Source organism: Aulonocara stuartgranti (genome assembly GCF_965226115.1).
Source record: "Aulonocara stuartgranti genome assembly, chromosome: 8".
Classification (NCBI taxonomy): Eukaryota; Metazoa; Chordata; class Actinopteri; order Cichliformes; family Cichlidae; genus Aulonocara; species Aulonocara stuartgranti.
The window spans coordinates 5538412-5558788 of record NC_138959.1 but is presented as its reverse complement, the minus strand read 5'-3'; the positions used below and the strand labels follow the sequence as shown (position 1 = coordinate 5558788).

The 20377-nt window shown below is 39.9% G+C and overlaps 1 protein-coding gene across 1 annotated transcript in view; it reads right to left on the bottom strand.

Moving 5' to 3' along the window:
- Positions 1 to 4104: 4104 nt before the first annotated feature.
- myo1d (myosin 1D) overlaps positions 4105 to 20377 on the bottom strand; it is a 129720-nt gene continuing 113447 nt past the window's right edge. The window contains exon 22 of the mRNA XM_082544966.1: positions 4105 to 8772. Coding sequence (XP_082401092.1) covers positions 8616 to 8772 — 157 coding nt within the window. The 3' untranslated portion in view covers positions 4105 to 8615. The remainder of the gene's footprint in view (positions 8773 to 20377) is intronic.

The following is a 20377-nucleotide window of genomic DNA, read 5'->3' as shown; positions in this document are numbered from 1 at the left end:
GGGCTTAGTTTGTAGTGAAAAATGTTCTGTAAGCATTAGTCACATTACAGGCATATATCCCTGTTGTTTGCTTGTTACACCAAAACAACCAGCCCAGCAACGAAACAGCTGCTTATACCTTTGTAACATGTTTGTTTTATGGGCTTTGAATTCTTTAAAAATCGTCCCAAATCTTTTCCCATTCAGGTGAATGAGAAGGCTAGATTGGGCGTATGAACTGTCAGAGTTGGAGGAGCAGAGAAGTTTTTCTTCAACATGATGTTTGCGAGCCCACAATTCTCACTCTAGAGCAACAATTCCTCAAAACCAACAAATCTAGACTTTTTAATGTGGAGGCATTTGAGTGACAGGGTGTAATAAAGCTGAAATAACCTCTTCTGGTAAATTCACCCAACCGCTGATCTGTAGAGCAACTTTTTTCGGGTTCATGTTTCTTTTCTTTTTTCTTTTTTAAATCATGTTAATGAGACTTGTGGTTCTGAATTTTAACTTTCTCTGGAGTGAAATATTACCCAGATGTCTCTGTGTACACACAACAACATGACAAGAATAACTAACTGCTGGGGCGCTTACACAGGTACACACACTGACAAGCTGGCTGACTTGAATATAATCATTACATTGTTTAATTTAAATCTCCGTTCTCTGTTTCTTTAACCGTCCGTTCTTCTGATTGGTGGAAGCAAAGACTTGTCTCTTTCTCAATCAAATGTTTGTCCTGCAGACAACTTCAATCCATCTTAAATTTTTTTATCCTTCTGTCACAGTCACAAGAAGCTATTCTGTTGAGCACAGCCATGTCGGATTTTCAGAATAAAGGCTCTGGGGAAACAGGATTCTTTAAATTCTCAGGATTCTAATGTTTGTTTGTTTTTTCAAAGTAACCCCCCAGTTATTTATTAGATCTTGTCATGATGCCTTATTGTTGTGAAATTTAAGATAGCTGGCCACTTAATTAAGGATAACTGTGCTGAGCCATTTTATTGGGTACACCTAAAGGCTTAGTATGTCTTACAATCGCAGCACAATTTCTGTAAAACACATACACCATCTACTTAACTGTTATAACTTTGGCAGTCACTTTTTTCTGAAGTTGCAGTCCGTTTGGTCTCTCAGGGCCACCGTACTTTTACCCACCACAACCAGCTGCTTCATATACACACATGTGCTTCTTTGACTACTCTTCTAACATATAGTTAGACTCTGTGCTATCACTGCTAATGGAGTCTTGTACTATCAATGATCCTGAAAGTGATCAGTCAATATGAATGAGCTCAATGCTAGTGTCTTACAGCAAAATTGTCTTCACTGTCTTCCCTTTTTGTCTTGGATCATAGATCAATAATAATTTAGTTCAGCTTTATTCAGTCGTGCCCATTCAGAACCATTTCGTGAGCATTTTCTGCTGTAAACCTTCTCGATTTGCAGCCAGTTTGTGTCCAGTGGGACAAAGTGGACTTTTATGCCAGCACTATTTAGACACCACTCGCTCATAACAACACTCCTAAGATTACCTATGAAAACACGTGCCATAAAGGGAGGAAATCTGCTTTCCTGTAAGACTTAGAAAACAATAAAGTCATAACAGAAGATGGTTTGTTTAAGCTGTATATTGTATTTCAGTTCAGTTCATTGAGGACTATCTCATGAGTGCCCTCTAGGTGAATTGCAGCCATTGTCAGAACAATATTGATAGGAAGTGGAATTGCCCTCTGTACTAGGTTCAGTGTTACTGAGCCATAGGAAAATATAACTTTTAATTTCCACACCTGTGTTTATATCTGAACTGGCAGTTCATGCTCTGTTCGGCTCTCTTTTACTGTGTTGGCAAAACTGATCCTAGCCTCCACATCCACAACTAATGTTCTTGAGCAATGACCTTGAAACCCCCACATGCGGGACAGAGACATACGTGCTATAAAACTGTTGGTGACAGCTGTAAATATACAGAGTGCAACTTTGTCATCCATAGTTTTTTGTATCAGGTTTTCTTTTTTTTCTAGATGTGTGGGGTTTTGAAAGACCTGATTTGATTTCACAGATTAGAGTAGCCTCTCTGATTGTAGGTGTTAATATGTGTAACCAGATGGTCTGCACATTACCGTTGATGGCTTAGGGGCAGGACAGGTCAAATTAAGGCTACTTAATTAAGAGCCATGTTTCCTTTGCTCACCAGTGGTGTTAAAAGATAAAAATCTATCATATTCTGTTGTGTGCTGATGGAAATAGAGTCAGCAACAACAAGCTTTTTTTAGAGACTGTAGTAGAAATAGAAATGTAGTGGAGTGAGGCTGTCATCAGTCCACTGAGATCATCCTGAGCCTCAGTGATTTATGCTTTACATTACTGCAAACCTTTTATTCAACAATCACAAGCATAAATATTTTCTCATGTTGTTAAAGAAAAGCTCAGTCAGCTATGTTTTGTGTCTTCCCAAAATAATCAGCAATAATTGTCATTGTCAAGAACAAAAACACCTCAGCGCAATTAGCAATTTGAAACCTCTACTTAAGTTCTTAACAACTTGCAACTGGTCAGGAAATATATACATTTCCTTTGTAACCACGTGGTTGATAATCGCTCTCTTGGCAGCATTAAAAAGCATGTTTGAAGCCTGGTGCTAAAAATGGGTTTGCTCTTTATGGAAAGCTTCCGCCTTCATAGCAACTGTATATTGTGTGAAATTTTTAATAACTGGAATTAGGCGTGTGCCCATTTTGAACAGGTGTGCCGACACAGACAGCTGTCTGCTAGGCTGCCATCCATCTTCTTCCACTTATCCAGTTCGGGGTCATGGGTGCTCTGGAGCCTAGCGCAGCTGTTGCCAGTCTTGCGGGTGGCAACACAAATCATTGATTAGCCTAATGAGCCTGTTTTTGGACTGTGGGTAAAAGCTAATCAGGGACAAGAGGTAGCCAGTAGATTTGAACCCAGGACCTTCTTGCTGCAAGACACCAGTGCTAACCACTGTGTCACTGTTTATAGAGCTATTTTACAAATAATATAACTTACTTTGCTGGCAAGACATCCAATAACTCCATATTCTAGAAATTAAAATTCTGGTATTTTATTAGTTTGTTGCTTGGTAGGCATCTTGAAGGCATTTACACCTGAGCTTTGCACCTGTACACTTTATAGATGCTTCTCGCTATAAGTAACTCCTAATTCCACCATGTGGCTCCAATAAGCAAACCTGACACTGACCAAAATGTCAACACCGAGGCTTCTAATAATAATAATAATAATAATAATGGATTGGATTTATATAGCGCTTTTCAAGGCACCCAAAGCGCTTTACACTGCCACTATTCATTCACTCTCACATTCACACACTGGTGGAGGCAAGCTACAGTTGTAGCCACAGCTGCCCTGGGGCAGACTGACAGAAGCGAGGCTGCCATATCGCGCCATCGGCCCCTAAATTCAAGTCCAAAACCAACTGGTAACATTATTGTGGCTCGGTCCTTTTTTAGTATACAGTCTATGTTTTTAATGTATGGCTGTATGTTTAACATCTCTGAGTGATAGTCAGAGTCTATCTTTGCAGAACAGACCCCAGAAATGTAAATCCGTACATTACTTCACATGTACTGGAAACCTCCCACACCGAGACAGACGTTTCTGGGTTAGTTTGAGCTCTGCTCATTCATTTAGCCAACAGATCAGTCAGTCCGGCCTCAGTTAGTCACTGGCCTTGAAGAAAAGTAGACTCATCCCACTCTTTGCAGCAGATAGTCATCCATCAGCCAGTGGATTATAAACCCCTGCTGAGATAGCTGATGATGGCTGGTGACACATTGGCGGTGGGAAGTGGTGTTGTCATGCCAACTGCAGAGGTTTTAGCCGTCTCGACGTCAACCGGAGAAACAGCTGTTAGTGGGTGGATTAACACTGCGCTCTGCCCAGCTATTACCACATCATGTGTTAGAGACTACGACTGGGAAACAAAACATTAGCCTTTACATCATTTACAGATTAATGACCTCTTATCTGAGCATGCCTGTAGCACATGACGGCACACACATGCAACAAAAGCACAATGGGAATCACTTAGTGAAGCAAATAAATTTATTAATAAATCAATTATTGAAATTGCTTTCATTAAGAAATATAACTAGCATTCATACAGAATATTACAGCATTTCCCTTTAGACGTACCATAAAATTATTACAGTATATTTATGGTACTAATGACATCTTACACAAATATGCAAAATACAAACTTAATATAAAATTAGGCACTTGCTGAACGAATGCTGCATACATACAGATTTAGCTTAAAGCTACAGACGACAGAATAAATTACAATAAAGAAAAGGGAATTTGTTTCACTTTGGCTAACATGGATGGGCTTGATAACAGAAACTAGAGACTGCATCTCACTGCACGTCACAATAAAGTGAAGAATGGCACAAGTCCATAAATGTTAACATTCATATTTGATCTTGCCTTTGATTTTTAATCTTATGGTAAAACTTCTAATCAGCATAAAGGAAAAGTAATTATCTTTGATTAGACTCGCACATCAAAGATTTTAATAAAAATCATTAAAGAATAAATTTTGTGATTTTTCCATATTAATAAATCCCGTGAAAACCCCACAGCCAACAACACACTGTGTACATATCCAAAAACATGTGTCATCCAGATCACTGTATTACCGGGCGACATGTCCCTCCATTAAAATGAATGCACAGACTATTTTGTGCTGTATAACATTTATTGCACTAACTGTGCATCAATGCATTTCTGATGCAGTGGTTACATCCACAACGACTGTATGTGTGCTTCAGTAACCTTTGCTAAATCTACAATGCCCAAGTACTGAAGATTATTGTGAAAATGAAATTGCATGTTTGTCATCTACACTACATGACATCAGATATAGTTTTCAGTCATGTTCCCAGTGCAGAGCTGTGGTGCCCAAAACACACTTGATCCACTGCAGACCTGCAGCACTAATTTTCCATCAGTTTCAAAACACGTATATTTAAATAACCTCAAGGTATAAAAAAAACAAAATACAGGTGAATGAAATGTAAGCTATCGGAGGGTTAGTTATGTTTTATATATATGTTTTTTAGGTTCTATAATGCTTCCTTCTGGAGCTGAGGGCATGAAATTCTGTCAAAGACAAGGTGAGTAAGTATGTGTGTCAGTATTTACAGACAGTAAAGAGGCAGAGCTATTCTGGATAGGTTTCCAACTTGAATCAATGAAATGGCCCAATATTGACAGGCTGGCTGTGAAGTTGAAGGTGCTGAAGGTTTGATTTGGCCACTGCTCTTAATTCAGAGACTATAATTCACATGTAGTTGTGAACAGAGTGGGTAGTCATTAGTGCATCAGATTTAATAACTATTCGGAAATGTGTAAAATCAAAGCTGGTAAAGACGCCTGTCAGAGAGCACAGGTAAGGTGAGTGTTCCTATAAAGATGTGACAAAGCTTTTCACTGGCTCCAAGACAAAGAGATCTTCTCCTTTCCTTCATATTTATTAAGATCTTTGTCTCTGTATTTAAAGGAGCTTTGTTTCTGATCGTTTATATTTCCTGCCTTGTCTTGTTGCAGGTGTACTCTCCCTCTTTATTGCCACACCTCTCGACTCCAGGATGACTGAAGAATTGTATAAACCTGAAGGATCTTCATCGCCTTGCAGGATGGTACAGCCAGCCTAGCTGGGCAGGCAGCCAAGTGATTTGACCGAGGAAGCAAAAACAGAGAAGGAGGGAGGAATGGGGGCAGGGAGAGAGGAGAAAAGAAGCAGAGCAAGTACAGGAAAGGATCCCGGGCAGGGCTTTGTTCACCAACCCCCTTTAACTTAAGAAAGCAACGAGAGAAGCGCTGAAGTGAGAAGTGACACCGAGTCCATCCTAATGATGAGCGGTGAATAGCCGCGCAGAGAGGAGGAGAGGAGAGGACAAGCCCTGTGGGAGATTACTGCATGTTGGAGGATATGGAGAGCTGCAGTGTTATAGCTAACACACACACACACACAGACTTTGCTGAGCTCCTCTGAAAACCACCTATTAGCGCTGCCAATGTCACTTCCTTAATCCACACCACGAATGCACCAATTTCCCCAAACAACTCTGTGTCTTATCAAGCAACAGGACAAGGTCATCCAGCAGAAAAGCTCTGAGGTAAAAATGGGGGAGAGGGGCACTCACAAGCTAATTTAGATAAATGACTTGTTCATACAACACTCAGACACAGTCAGAGAACTGTGGCTAAAACGACTGCTAACAAGTTTTCCTCTCAGTTGTGACGAAGCCTGCCTCTTCAACTAGGGCAGACACAGAGGGAACTCCATTGCTAACCTTGGGCTGTTGTTCCTTAACCCAGATTCTTTCCTGTGTCTTTACACAGAGACAATGCAGCCCTGTGACTGTGGGCAGAATAATTATATAGTACTAAAAGTTTCCGATAATCTTTGGACTCAACAAAAGCATCCGACAGCATAACTGTTCCTTCCCTATTTTAGAACCAACCTGACTTTCATTAGCAGATGTTTTTGGTGACAAATGACAAATCAGAAAGAACCCATTTTAATTTTTATTTTATTAGTATGTTAAGTGCTGCATATAGCTCAATACCTGCGTCTGTGAAGTTCTTGAATGCAGCTTTCTAGCTATAAAAATGTTGTTGTCAAGCATTTTTTTCTTAACAAGTAGAAATGTCATCGGCTGATCAAAATTATGAACTTTTATCAAAAGACCCTGAAAAACCAACTAAATGAGGTTATGTGTGAATGATTTTAAAACTGCCAGAGTCAAGAGTTTTTACTTTTAAGCTTATATATTTGTTGCATGGTAGCAAAACTGTATTTACACAAGAAAAGCAAAGAGTGTTGTTGCTGACTGAAGATGAGCATCAGGCTTTCATCGACTGTAGTTTCACAGCCATCTGTGTTTACAATTCAAGATCTACTCTGCAGGAAGCTTCCTGGTTTTGTTTGTATGTGCACTGCTGAAAACCACCGAAATTTGAATATCACCATCCAATGCACATAAAGACAGATATTGCAATTTTTATGCTGCCACACTTTGTTGTAATTAATCTAAAAAACACAAAAACAGCATATTGGAATGTGCTAACAATGGACACTCACCTAACAGCTTGTAAGAACATTACAAACCAGACCCAGAGCCACTTTCACGCGCTGATGATTAGATTAGTACAATTTGGCTTTTCACACTTTGAGAAGTGTGATTAATTTTTTTTAGTGAGATAAGATGTAAATGAAGTCTCTGAATAGACCACAAAATATACGAAAAGTCATGGGGACAGCAGTCTGACTAAGGACGTCACACCCTTCTGTCCTCGCTCCTTCTTGGTGGCTACCAGCCAGCCTCTCTGAGCCAAGAAGTGAAGAGCGAAAAGAGCTAATCAACACACACACAGACTCCCTCAATCGCACTCACACACACTCACTCACTCTCCTTTGATGAAGAGGATATTTGTCAAGTGGAAGCCTATTCCAAAGGACTAAGGGCCACTACAAGTCATCAGGCTATTCACTAGACACAAAGACAGCAAATGAGAGTGCATTTAGGAGCTGGAGTTCACATGGGATTATACAGTACTGGCCAGTAAGAACACGAAGTCTCACGTTTGGAGAAAATATGGACTGAAAACACTTGTAGGGAACAAAGTAACGCTTATGTCATCATCCACTTATTTGACTTTTGTTAACGAGTTACAGAATCCCTGTTTACACCAAATGCAGTGTAAGTTCTGCATGCACACATATTTGCACTGCTGTTCACAAACAGCACGTTCTAACCTCACATAAGCAGCATTAGCGTGTTTATTATAAAACTGCAGACATCGCACAGAAACTATAAGATTACAAGATTAAAATTAGTAGATTTTTTCCGTGTTGCTGGCTGCAAAGTTCAGGATGTGCTCAACACATCCAGCTCAACACCCTGTGACTAAAACTAAAAGAAAAATGTGCTATTTGATTCTCGCTCACTGTCCTTTTAAGTGATTGTGACTATTGAAACAAAAACTATAAGTGGACAACCTTCCACTCACCGCTTACGCAGGCAAGTCTGCAACTAAAGTAATTATAATTAAAGTTATTTAGAAAACAAAAACAGGTTTCTACTGTTTTAAAGCAATTTAGATGAATCAAAGTCATACATGAATTTTCTCTTACTTAATTTTTTATGGTTTCACTTTTGATGTGGCTCCTACACACGGAGCTGCAGGGATTATGAATTGCTGCAAAGCCTTTGGATTTTATTTTTTTTGTCTCTTATGCAACATCAGTGGTTCTGAGAACAGTTGCTGCATAATCTCCTCTCACCTCCACTCAAAATAATCAATGCACAATAAAAAAAAATATTGCACAAAGCAAATCATTTCAATTTTTGATTCTAAAAAAAGAACGAACACCTCTTTGGTGCATAATCATATAGTGCATATAAAAAAAAAAACCCCGCCTAGAATTCAACTGAAAATTCAAATTTGGCATTGCTTTCCAAACTGAGGACCGAGCTGCTCTGTCACATTATTAGCAGCTCTGCAAAACAACACAACAAGTGAATCATCATCATTATTATTCAAGACAGCTTCAAAATCAGCTGCTTTTTCTGTCTCGGCCCACTTTAGTTGCCAGGAACAGCCAGGATGTACCCAGACCGGCTCTTGGTGAAGTCCGGCTGCGACTGGTTGATCTTGGGCTCAACGATGACCGTGCACTTTCTGCCATTCATGCTGCACTGGATGGGACTCGCAATGTTCACCTGCAGCTTCCTCTTCTCACTGTGGAAGGAGAATACAAAGACAGAAATACCTGTTAGAATTCAGACAAATTACTGAACACTGATTAGACGTTCTTAATGAAAATATCTGCAAACATAACCTCGGATTATTAGTCTGGTCATTACAATCAGAAAATATTTGCAGCCTCACTGGTTTCACTGTTTAATGCACAGAGATAAAATAAGCAGATCCATTAGTAACCAGAATGTGTGTACGAGGGAGAGCACAGGTATAAGCCATTAATCATGTTTACTCCATCATAATCTTGGAAATACACCACAGTCTCACACACACACACACACACACACACACACACACACACACACACGCTCATGTTGTAAATGCTCTTACTGTATATGCACAGTCACACTCACGCAGTAATAATAAATCTTGGAGCCACAAATCTTGCTCAGAAAAAAACTCTCCTTTCATAAAACCAGGTACTGTTGTGCACAACAATGACAGAGCATATAAGACAGAAAAACTGCTTTTAAGTGAGATGGAAAAAAATACCAGAGGGAAGTGATCCAAATATACCATAAAAATAAAAAATTTTAATTCGTATTTATTTAAAAAGGGACAATGCAATCTAACATAGTCCTCATATGGAGCATGAAACTGATGTGCTGCACATACAGTCTATAGCTATTGCTAATTTCCAGCTCGTGTCCATTGTTGGGCTTTTACATCCATGGTCTACAAACAAAATTACAACATAATAATTCTGTGTAATGCTTAAAATAAAAGTCAGAAAAGATATATGATTAAATTAAGATGTATAAAGTGAAATACAAAATCTAATTAAATTATAAAGTGTATTAAATTAAAAACACAGTTGAAAGACCTCGAGTTGCTTAAACTTGAGCGGCTAACTTGCCTTTTAGTTTTGAACTCAGGAATCAGCTTAAAGGATTGTGGCAGAAGATCAAAGAGATCCTTTGGAATTTTATTCACGTAACACCAACTAACAGATGTCACCCTGGGTCACTTTACATAGAAAGTCTTATAGAGAGAAATCTAACAATCCCCCACTGTGCACTCAAGCAACCACAGACTTATTACAAGGTCAGAAAGGGACAACAAAAACCCCATCAGCCGGTTCATGGAGATTTTAAATTTGGAGAGAGGAGGAGAAATCCAGTCTACTAAAGAAAAAAAAGCATGCACTAACTTGCAGTAGTGTACAAAATGTGATCTTTAAGTTTAATGACTTCAGCCGTAAAATTCAAAAACATTATCTGATTAAATCTAGCTGATTATGCTTTTTTTTTTTTTGTGTGTTTTTTTTTTTTAGATTGCTTCATCCTGTCGCCTTGCACATGTGCCTCTGTGATGTGCATTCAGTGTGTCAAAACAGAAACCTGCAACTGGGATTAAATTTGCTGAACGAGGATGAAGCTGCAGATAGTCAAATGTGACGAGCAGGTTTCGTGATGACCCAAGACTCAAATAAGTGTTTGACCCTGAGGAAAGAATTCACGGTGCACAACCCCGCTGAAGAATGACAAGCATGGCATGAATACTTATCATAGAACTAGTTCTTATTACTAGTGATGATTCTCAACATGAAAACTGATCCATGGTGAAATTACATAGTGCACATCCAAGTGTTGAGGGGACCTCCATGGAGTGACAGCTGTGCTGGAAGCAGTCCAGAACTGCACAAGGAGGGAAACCTCCAAGGGGAGATCGGCCAAAATGTGTTTTTTGCAGCAAAGATTCGATCGCACCTCACATTGGATATGTGATGCAGACTAGTTTGTAAGCTGAATCTTTTAAAGACCTGTATGGTCAAGACAGCAGAAACACTGCCGCTGCACCCTGTTCAAAGCCACAGCACGAAAATACACGGGTACAGTAGAAACACTGCACACCCATGTAGGCGTTTTAAATTACTGTGGCTGTAAACGTTACAGACCTACTCTAATGTCTGTGTCATGTGATTAGCAATTAGCAATTTGAAACCTCTACTTAAGTTCTTAACAACTTGCAACTGGTCAGGAAATATATACATTTCCTTTGTAACCACGTGGTTGATAATCGCTCTCTTGGCAGCATTAAAAAGCATGTTTGAAGCCTGGTGCTAAAAATGGGTTTGCTCTTTATGGAAAGCTTCCGCCTTCATAGCAACTGTATATTGTGTGAAAGTTTTAATAACTGGAATTAGGCGTGTGCCCATTTTGAACAGGTGTGCCGACACAGACAGCTGTCTGCTAGGCTGCCATCCATCTTCTTCCACTTATCCAGTTCGGGGTCATGGGTGCTCTGGAGCCTAGCGCAGCTGTTGCCAGTCTTGCGGGTGGCAACACAAATCATTGATTAGCCTAATGAGCCTGTTTTTGGACTGTGGGTAAAAGCTAATCAGGGACAAGAGGTAGCCAGTAGATTTGAACCCAGGACCTTCTTGCTGCAAGACACCAGTGCTAACCACTGTGTCACTGTTTATAGAGCTATTTTACAAATAATATAACTTACTTTGCTGGCAAGACATCCAATAACTCCATATTCTAGAAATTAAAATTCTGGTATTTTATTAGTTTGTTGCTTGGTAGGCATCTTGAAGGCATTTACACCTGAGCTTTGCACCTGTACACTTTATAGATGCTTCTCGCTATAAGTAACTCCTAATTCCACCATGTGGCTCCAATAAGCAAACCTGACACTGACCAAAATGTCAACACCGAGGCTTCTAATAATAATAATAATAATAATAATAATAATGGATTGGATTTATATAGCGCTTTTCAAGGCACCCAAAGCGCTTTACAATGCAACTATTCATTCACTCTCACATTCACACACTGGTGGAGGCAAGCTACAGTTGTAGCCACAGCTGCCCTGGGGCAGACTGACAGAAGCGAGGCTGCCATATCGCGCCATCGGCCCCTAAATTCAAGTCCAAAACCAACTGGTAACATTATTGTGGCTCGGTCCTTTTTTAGTATACAGTCTATGTTTTTAATGTATGGCTGTATGTTTAACATCTCTGAGTGATAGTCAGAGTCTATCTTTGCAGAACAGACCCCAGAAATGTAAATCCGTACATTACTTCACATGTACTGGAAACCTCCCACACCGAGACAGACGTTTCTGGGTTAGTTTGAGCTCTGCTCATTCATTTAGCCAACAGATCAGTCAGTCCGGCCTCAGTTAGTCACTGGCCTTGAAGAAAAGTAGACTCATCCCACTCTTTGCAGCAGATAGTCATCCATCAGCCAGTGGATTATAAACCCCTGCTGAGATAGCTGATGATGGCTGGTGACACATTGGCGGTGGGAAGTGGTGTTGTCATGCCAACTGCAGAGGTTTTAGCCGTCTCGACGTCAACCGGAGAAACAGCTGTTAGTGGGTGGATTAACACTGCGCTCTGCCCAGCTATTACCACATCATGTGTTAGAGACTACGACTGGGAAACAAAACATTAGCCTTTACATCATTTACAGATTAATGACCTCTTATCTGAGCATGCCTGTAGCACATGACGGCACACACATGCAACAAAAGCACAATGGGAATCACTTAGTGAAGCAAATAAATTTATTAATAAATCAATTATTGAAATTGCTTTCATTAAGAAATATAACTAGCATTCATACAGAATATTACAGCATTTCCCTTTAGACGTACCATAAATATATTACAGTATATTTATGGTACTAATGACATCTTACACAAATATGCAAAATACAAACTTAATATAAAATTAGGCACTTGCTGAACGAATGCTGCATACATACAGATTTAGCTTAAAGCTACAGACGACAGAATAAATTACAATAAAGAAAAGGGAATTTGTTTCACTTTGGCTAACATGGATGGGCTTGATAACAGAAACTAGAGACTGCATCTCACTGCACGCCACAATAACCCTAACCCTTGATCTAGTGTCAAATCAGTCTAAGCCTAGAAGTGTGACTGCTAGTAGTGTATAAAGCATGCTAGCATTAATAGACAGCAGCACTAGTAGTAGTGGCTGCAGTTAACTAAGTTTTTGCAGAAACTTGCAGAGCCTTTTCTACTCGGAATCAGCCACTGAAAACCATCTGAACTATATTTATATAAAAGGGCACACATAGTATTTTGTTTACATGCTGCTCAAATGGATCATTAAAGGTAGTAAATGGCCAGTATTTGTGTACCAATTTGAAACGAATACTCGACGAGTACAAACTGGCACTGTGCTGGTTTGGTCCTGGAACGTGCTTGATGATCCAGGCTGTCAAATCAAAGCACGTCTGTTTTTCTCACCTGAACCCTTAGACGACAGCTATTCACTCTAACAACAAAAATAAAAACTGGTGTGTAGGTGGACCGTGATGTGAAGCTATTTGCTGGAAATGTCAATTAAATACAACTTAACATGATAGCTGCAGACTGCCTGCACTCATTCTCATCCAATAACAATCACACGATGTAGTATATAAAATATGGATGTAGCCTCTGGGTCTGAAAAGTAAAGTTATTATGGATAATGCATTAAAACTGGTTTCTTTCTAATGGAAAACAGCAAGCAACTTCTCTTGCTAAAAAAAAGTGCATAAAAAAAACTAAGTAAACACTTTCCTGATGATTTTATGGTGTCAGTCACTAGTTACAAGCTGCATGTAATGCTGACAGAGTGCAGTCTTTAAGATTTCTAGTCATCACAGTGAACAAGGCTTTAGTATTACATGTGGTCAAACGCTTGGCAAGTTGTAAATGTTTGCAGTACTGGGCAGCTGGCAGGCTAACAGCAGCCAAAAATGTTGCAATGACTCATTCATTTCTGAATATAACTAGATGTAAGTGTAAAACTTGCAATTTCATTTGAGCTAAATGTATTCACTTTGCTTCTAAATATTGAGTATAGTCAGTAGTTTAGTAGTTGACAGGACTGTGTTGCTAAGCTAAGCTAAGAGGCTGGCAGATGCAGACTTATATTCGTGAGTATGATTTTGCTGTTGGACAAACAAATATTCCCCCCGCCCAAAAAACAGAGTAGAAATATTCTTTTAAATGGAAAAATAAGTAGGCAGCTAAATTTCTCAGTTCCTAACTCTTTAACGATAAAAAATGAAGCTACAGGGAGCAACTGAATAAAGCCCTGGCGATCGCCATGACAGAATTTTATATCTGTGTGTGTGTGAATGTGTTTTTAAAGCAAGAATATATGTATGAGATGCTAACGTGCTATGGAAATAAATCGTGATTATGCTATGTGGGTGTATACGAGTGTATGTGGGAGAGAAATGTGTATGATTACGGTGCTGTGCATCTTAATAACCTTCAACACAGTGGAGACGTATGTACGAGCATGTTTCAGCTCACAGATTGAGAAAATTAAGATGAATAACAGAGAAGAATTCATGCAGCTCTGCTGTTGAAGGAATGATCCATATGGTGGTGCTGGGTTGGAGCACAGCAGTGGATTGGCTTTTAGTGCCTGTCACATCTAGTTAGACCCTTTCTGGGTGAACGGGTGCTCTGCCTCGTTTGCTCTTAAACAGGATCGATGACGGGAATCAAAGAGTGAGAAGAAAACGGCATAAATCGTGTGGTTGCTGTTAGCAGAAAGCGAGAGAGAAATCCGAGGTGATGTAAATGTGAGGAGGGGAACGAGAAGATGAGAGTGATAATTGCTCTCTGGTGGAGGGGAAGATGGAAATGTAGACAGGAGGGCTGGCGACAGGAAGCTGAAAGTGTGATAAATAAATATGCATCTCTCTGTTCAGTCAAGTGCTTGTCTTGTCACACTTTCTTCAGTGGCACAATTACCGATCGTGGCATAAACAAATTCATTATCCGCAATTACTGCCTCCCATCTCTGTCCCTGAAATGTGAACCGATAACGCCGACTTGTTGCACAACAACAACAAGAAGAAGAAGTCATAAACAACAAGCGAAAGGCTTCTGCTGCCCACGCTGCACTCCTCTGCAGAGTGTGTGTGCAGCTCTCCATCTCCGCTTAGAGTGGAAAAGCTCAGACTACCACCGATGCTGGTTTCCATGGCAACCCCCGTGAGCTGAACTCCCCCATCTGTCATGGCTGCCAGCCAGGAAATGGGACTGTTGGTGTGAGTATGTTTAGATATGCCTCTCTCTCCGTCCATCTCTACCTCTCCCATCTCTAACGCGCTGCTGAATTGCCAGAGGGGATGCTGTGCTGTGCTCCGTGTGAAGGGCAAACAGGGTTAGGCTCACATAAACAGCAACATACCCACATGTATACACACACATAATACCCTGTAACACACTCTCACAAAGCCAAAATGATCTCAGACACCTTTCTGATCTGTCAGCTCCAAACCTTTACTCTGAATAAATACTCCAATAAAAACCAATAGAAGCCTTTATCTGTGAATAGAAAAACGTGATCAGTTGAGTCTTAAGGTCACTGGCTGGCCTTTCCCATAACGAGCCAGAGCCCCGAGGGTAGACTTGGTCCTTCATTGCATGGCCTCTCCAACTGGAAAATCAATTCTTTCCTTTACTCCAACCTCGCTCCCTTTGTGCGTCTTTGCCCTTCATGCCATGTGAGCCCAGCCTCACTTGCTTCCTAAAGTAATTCCCTTTCACTGAGAAGGATGCAGAACAGGAGGAGAAAGGGAAAAATAAAGAGAAGGTGAACTGAAATGAGTGATTAGATGAAATGGGAGTGAAAATAAAACTTGAGCGCAAAACTGTGGAGGGTCGAGGTCAAGTTTAAGTGTGATGAAAAGGAAAGACAAATATAAAATATGTAGAAAGTCCTATGCAGAATGGTATCTGAAAGGAAAAGTGTTGCAAAATGAAAAAGGGGGGAAGAGATGTTGGAAAGACTATTTTCAGGTCGAGAAGGCAGGATTACCTCCAGTCTGTTAAGCCATCCAGTCCCACTTCTGAGTCATCCCTCTAATAGTGTACCTGGCTGTCCCCCAAGCTTGCTGCTGCTGAAAAATATATGAGCTCTGCAGGTGGGGAAGTGGGGAGGGCCACTTTGCAAAGCTAGGCTTGCTCTAAAGACTTAAGACTTTGAGGACAGGATCAAAGTTGGAGCACAGAACACAAACTACTGCAGGAGCTTAATCAGAGGCAGTGATGGTTTTGGAGTTTTACAATGATTCAAATAGCTCTTACAAAATTGGAGAAGAAAAGAAATATCTGGATAATAATCTCAATCATATTAACATGTGGTTGAAGAGCTTCCAGTGACATCATGAGTGACATATCCTATTTAGCTATATTTGCTTTAAGGATAAACTGCAAGCGTCCAACCTCTCTCTATACTCTGGTCCTAATCTTATTTAACAGGTTATCAAGGAGAAAATAATGCAATGCAGAAATCTCTGCAGCGGTACGAAACAAGGCGTCTTCAAAAGAACAAAAAATAAAGAGCAAAGAGAAAGAATCAGGCTGTGAAAGTGTGCTGAGGGATAGAGAAAGGTATAGATCTGAACAAAAACAGAAAAAAGAAACCGAAACTCCTGCAGGCTGACACACGAGAACAAAAGTTGGGTCTACACTGGAGATCTGTCAAAGCCTCAGCACAGATCTCCTCCTTACAGACAGTCCTGAAAAAGTGAGGCCACCTTCTATATATAAAAAGAAAAAAAAGAACAGTCTCCTTACATCAATATTTCAGCTGGGAGATCACAGAGATCAAGAGAGGAACCTCACGAAGGGAAGGCATGCACAAATGTGCCATATGTTTGTTCCTGACAGTGAGCATGAAGTTCAGGCACCGCAGGCCAACTTGACTGATGGATTTCAGGATTTCTTGTGCACATTAAAGCTACAACTATACAGCCATGACTTTACACACTTTAAAAGCATTCCCTTTACAGTACAGGCACGGGGCATCGTTCACTAACAGTAACTACACACAAATCGCTGCACAAGCTCTTCAAACACACGAATATTTAATCAGTATTTTCCTCCCGGCTTTGTACAAACAAATTTAGAAATGCCACCGGCCGTGCATGAGCACAGACGATGAAGGTATGACAAACATTTAATGCACAATGATGACATCCACAGTTTCAAATGCTTAACGTGTCAAATTCATGACAAAAGCTTCCATTCTTGCTCGTTACAACTTAAACTCTCCAATAGCTGCTTTTGGTCACCCCGTGATCGGAAGGTCGGGGTTTCAAATCCACTGAACGGCTACTCTGAGGTACGCCTGAGCAAGGTACCTACACACTGCTCCCTGGGTGCTGGATTGTTGGCTGCCCACTGCTTCACTGAGTGAAAGGGTTAAATGCAGAGGACAAATTTCCCAACGGGAATTAATAAAGTATACATATTATTAACTCTTATTTCTTAGTTTCAGCCTTTACTGGTTTCATCTTCTCCCTTTAGACAACCTCACCACTTTGGGTGAAGAAAAGTGAAAGTAGCAGTGCCTGCTACACGCAGTAATTTTAAATGCTTGAGATTCACTAACATACACTCAGTAATAACAATAAAATTGTATGGTGTGCATGCCTTATTGATTTTGTGTGTTTTCTGGGTAAAAAAAAAAAAAAAAAAGATTTCTACACACACCAAACAAACGAGGCCAATTCTCTCTTGAAAAGATGGATGTGCTGCACACCAGAGATGCTTTTCCATACAAAATGGTTAAATTATTTATGTGAGGCTGGACATTTGTTGTGTTGTAGTTTTGACACCCTTTGTATGTGCGGGTACCTTTCCAGCAGCTACTGATATATGTGCTTACAGTACAGCTGAAAAAGAACTGTTTTAATAAAGATATCACTCATTAATTATTTATTTATTTATTCACTTCATGCTAAGCAACGCACAACTAGTTTTCCACAAAACAATGAGGCACAGCAATTAGTTAAAGGTATGTAGCATAATAAGTGAAACTCACCTAATTGCTCAGTATGGCTACTTTATTGTTTTCTACAAATTCAGCTTTTTGAGATGCTGCATATCAGCAAAAAATATTACAGTTGTGAATCAGAATAAACAAGGAAGTAAGCAATGATGGTTACCACAAGGATAACAAAAGATAAAGAAATATAATCGCACTGCACTACAAGCAGGCACTGTGAATTTTTTGTGCCCATGCAGAAAGTTTACAGGAATGCCTGCCTTCACCAACAAAACATGATTTATAGTCTTTTCTTGTTTACATCTAAACAATGATGTCAGCCATTTACCCTTCACTCTGCACTCAGAGCCGTCAGATCGGTTGCTGTTACAATGTTCTACGTTACAGAAATGAAACAAGTGTGATTGTGAACTTTTAAAACAGCTTAATCGATTACTCAGTTTTAAAAACCTTTTATAATGTCTTCTTTATACTTACATATTTTGCTTTCATGTTCTTTTGTGTTTTTATGTTTTTGATGTTAGTTTGTTTTCATTTTTCAAAACACATTTCAACTCAGGTTTTAGAAGAGCTATAAAAACAGCAAAGCCCATTACATATTACAGTTTCACTGAGTCATTAGCCATAGACTAATCAAGGGGCTTACATGTCATCATCATCATGTGTTTCATATCCACGAGATGCAGGTACATTTACGAGGAGATTCGTTTTATTTCAGCTTAACAGTGGAAAGTTGAGATGGTGTTAATAAACATAAATACACTGAAAAAAATAAAGCTTTAAGGTGTTTAGTCCTGTATAAGTTACTTTGAGGGACAGCTAGTCGCTGATAATTGTGCTACCCTTCTCAATCATACTACATAGCCTTCCTCCAGATTACAGGCTTACTTTTTTAAATTTGCATGTCACATTTAAGCTTCTCATCTCTGCTCTGAGACTTACGCATTTAAAAATGGCATATTAAAAAGTAGAGAGAACACAGAATCTGCATTTTTGCATCCTGTTCCACTTTTCTTTTCATTTTCTTTACATTTCCTCTTCCTTATTTGCTACACAGGCTTATATTTAACAGCAGACCTGATACAGCATCTCTCTTCCTCTCACTGTCGCACCGTTTTTGTGTCTCACATGGCTGCATCGCATGTCTCACGTGCCCCTGTGTGCTATATTCACACTGCTGCAGAGGAAATGGAAAGATGCACAGGCCGTGAGGCAGCACAAACGATCATTACAAATACCCGCATCAGACTTAAAATCATTTTTTCCGGGTATAAGGAATGCATACATACTACAGGTAGAGGTTAGTGATGTCCATCTAGAACAAAAACAAACCACACACAGTGATTTAAAGTGCCCCAGTTTAAAGTGACTGAGGTCTGGACTGGTTCAAAGTGTGAAAACTGCCTGAGAGGCTTTTGAGTTCAGTTCTATAATTAGCATTAGTGAGCCCATGTAGAAAAGTTTTGGTAGAACTGCAACTGCAGGGTTGGTGTATTAATAATAGAGAAATGCAGAGGGAAGAAGCAATTCTGATGGCGAGCTAAGTGTGTTGATGGGTCTGAAATGTTTGCAGCAGGACACTTTAGTTCAGTGAAAAATGAATGCTGGTGGAGATATTCCAATTGCAGATATTAGATTCCTAAAAGTCAAAGCTAACAAGTCAGAACCATTTAGATAATTTCCTTTCATCTGGATCTACAGCTTATTCCACATTTTTACTCTACATCTCCATCCTTCCCTTTGTACCTCTGGGCTGGCAAAAAGTGTCCTATTAACTGTTGTAGAAGCAAGGAAAGCCTCAAAGACAAGATCAAATGCAACACTGAAAACCATTTGCAGCAACTGCCCTGGTCGGTATAGAATGAGATTTTGCCATAAGACAGCCTTTGCTTGCAGTGTTTACTAAGCTGTGAAAATGCAGCAAGCAGGCATATCTCCTTTCATGTCTTTTTTTTTTTTTTGCCTCACCCTCACCGTGCTTTCCCTTTTCCCGTTGTTATCTATTCTCCCTGCTACAGAAAGAGAAGAGCTGTTCTCACAGTGGGAAAGATCACAAAGTAGGTCATTTTGAGAACAGGGTAAAAATGCACTGACAGCGAAAAATGCGATCGATTAAATCTGGTGTGGGGAGGAAGGAAGGAAGAAAAGAGAAGTTGGTTTTCAGTGCACATGGAGAAGTGGAGTTCAGAGGTGAAGCTGCGCAAGTGAGGCTCACATCAAAGCGATCTATGCAGCGGCTGAGATTCAGTCCTGCTCCAGGCCTTTGGACAAGACAAAGAAGAGGAATGTTACAAGCTATGGAAAAGTTGCCGCTGCATAACACCGTAAACCACTTTGTTCATCACACTCCCAAACATGTAAGATGGTATATTATTCTCGTTCTGATGCATTGAACTCCCATAAGACAAATTAGACTTCACAATATTGTGAGAACTAGACTCCAAAACTCCCAGGAGAAGCTGCATGAAGTTTGATGATACATGAACAGTAAACACGAGCTTCTTGTTAATATTCTAAGCGAGTGTTTCTGCTTCTTTATGCGCAGTAAGCGAGTTCTGGAGCGCTGCAGTCGGGGAATAGAGATGCCGACTATCAAGGGCCGTCGAGGGTCAACTGTAGTGACTGAATAAAGTGCCTTTTTGTGATCCATAAGTGTAAAATTTGAGAATTTCAAGCATGTGTTTCCCAGTTTGGGCTGAAATCAAATACAAGAGCTTAAAAAACAACAATTTAACAGCTGCTGTGTTTTCTAATGAAAAGTGACTAAAGCTCAGCAGCTGCGCGTCTCAGTTTTCATCTGTTTTT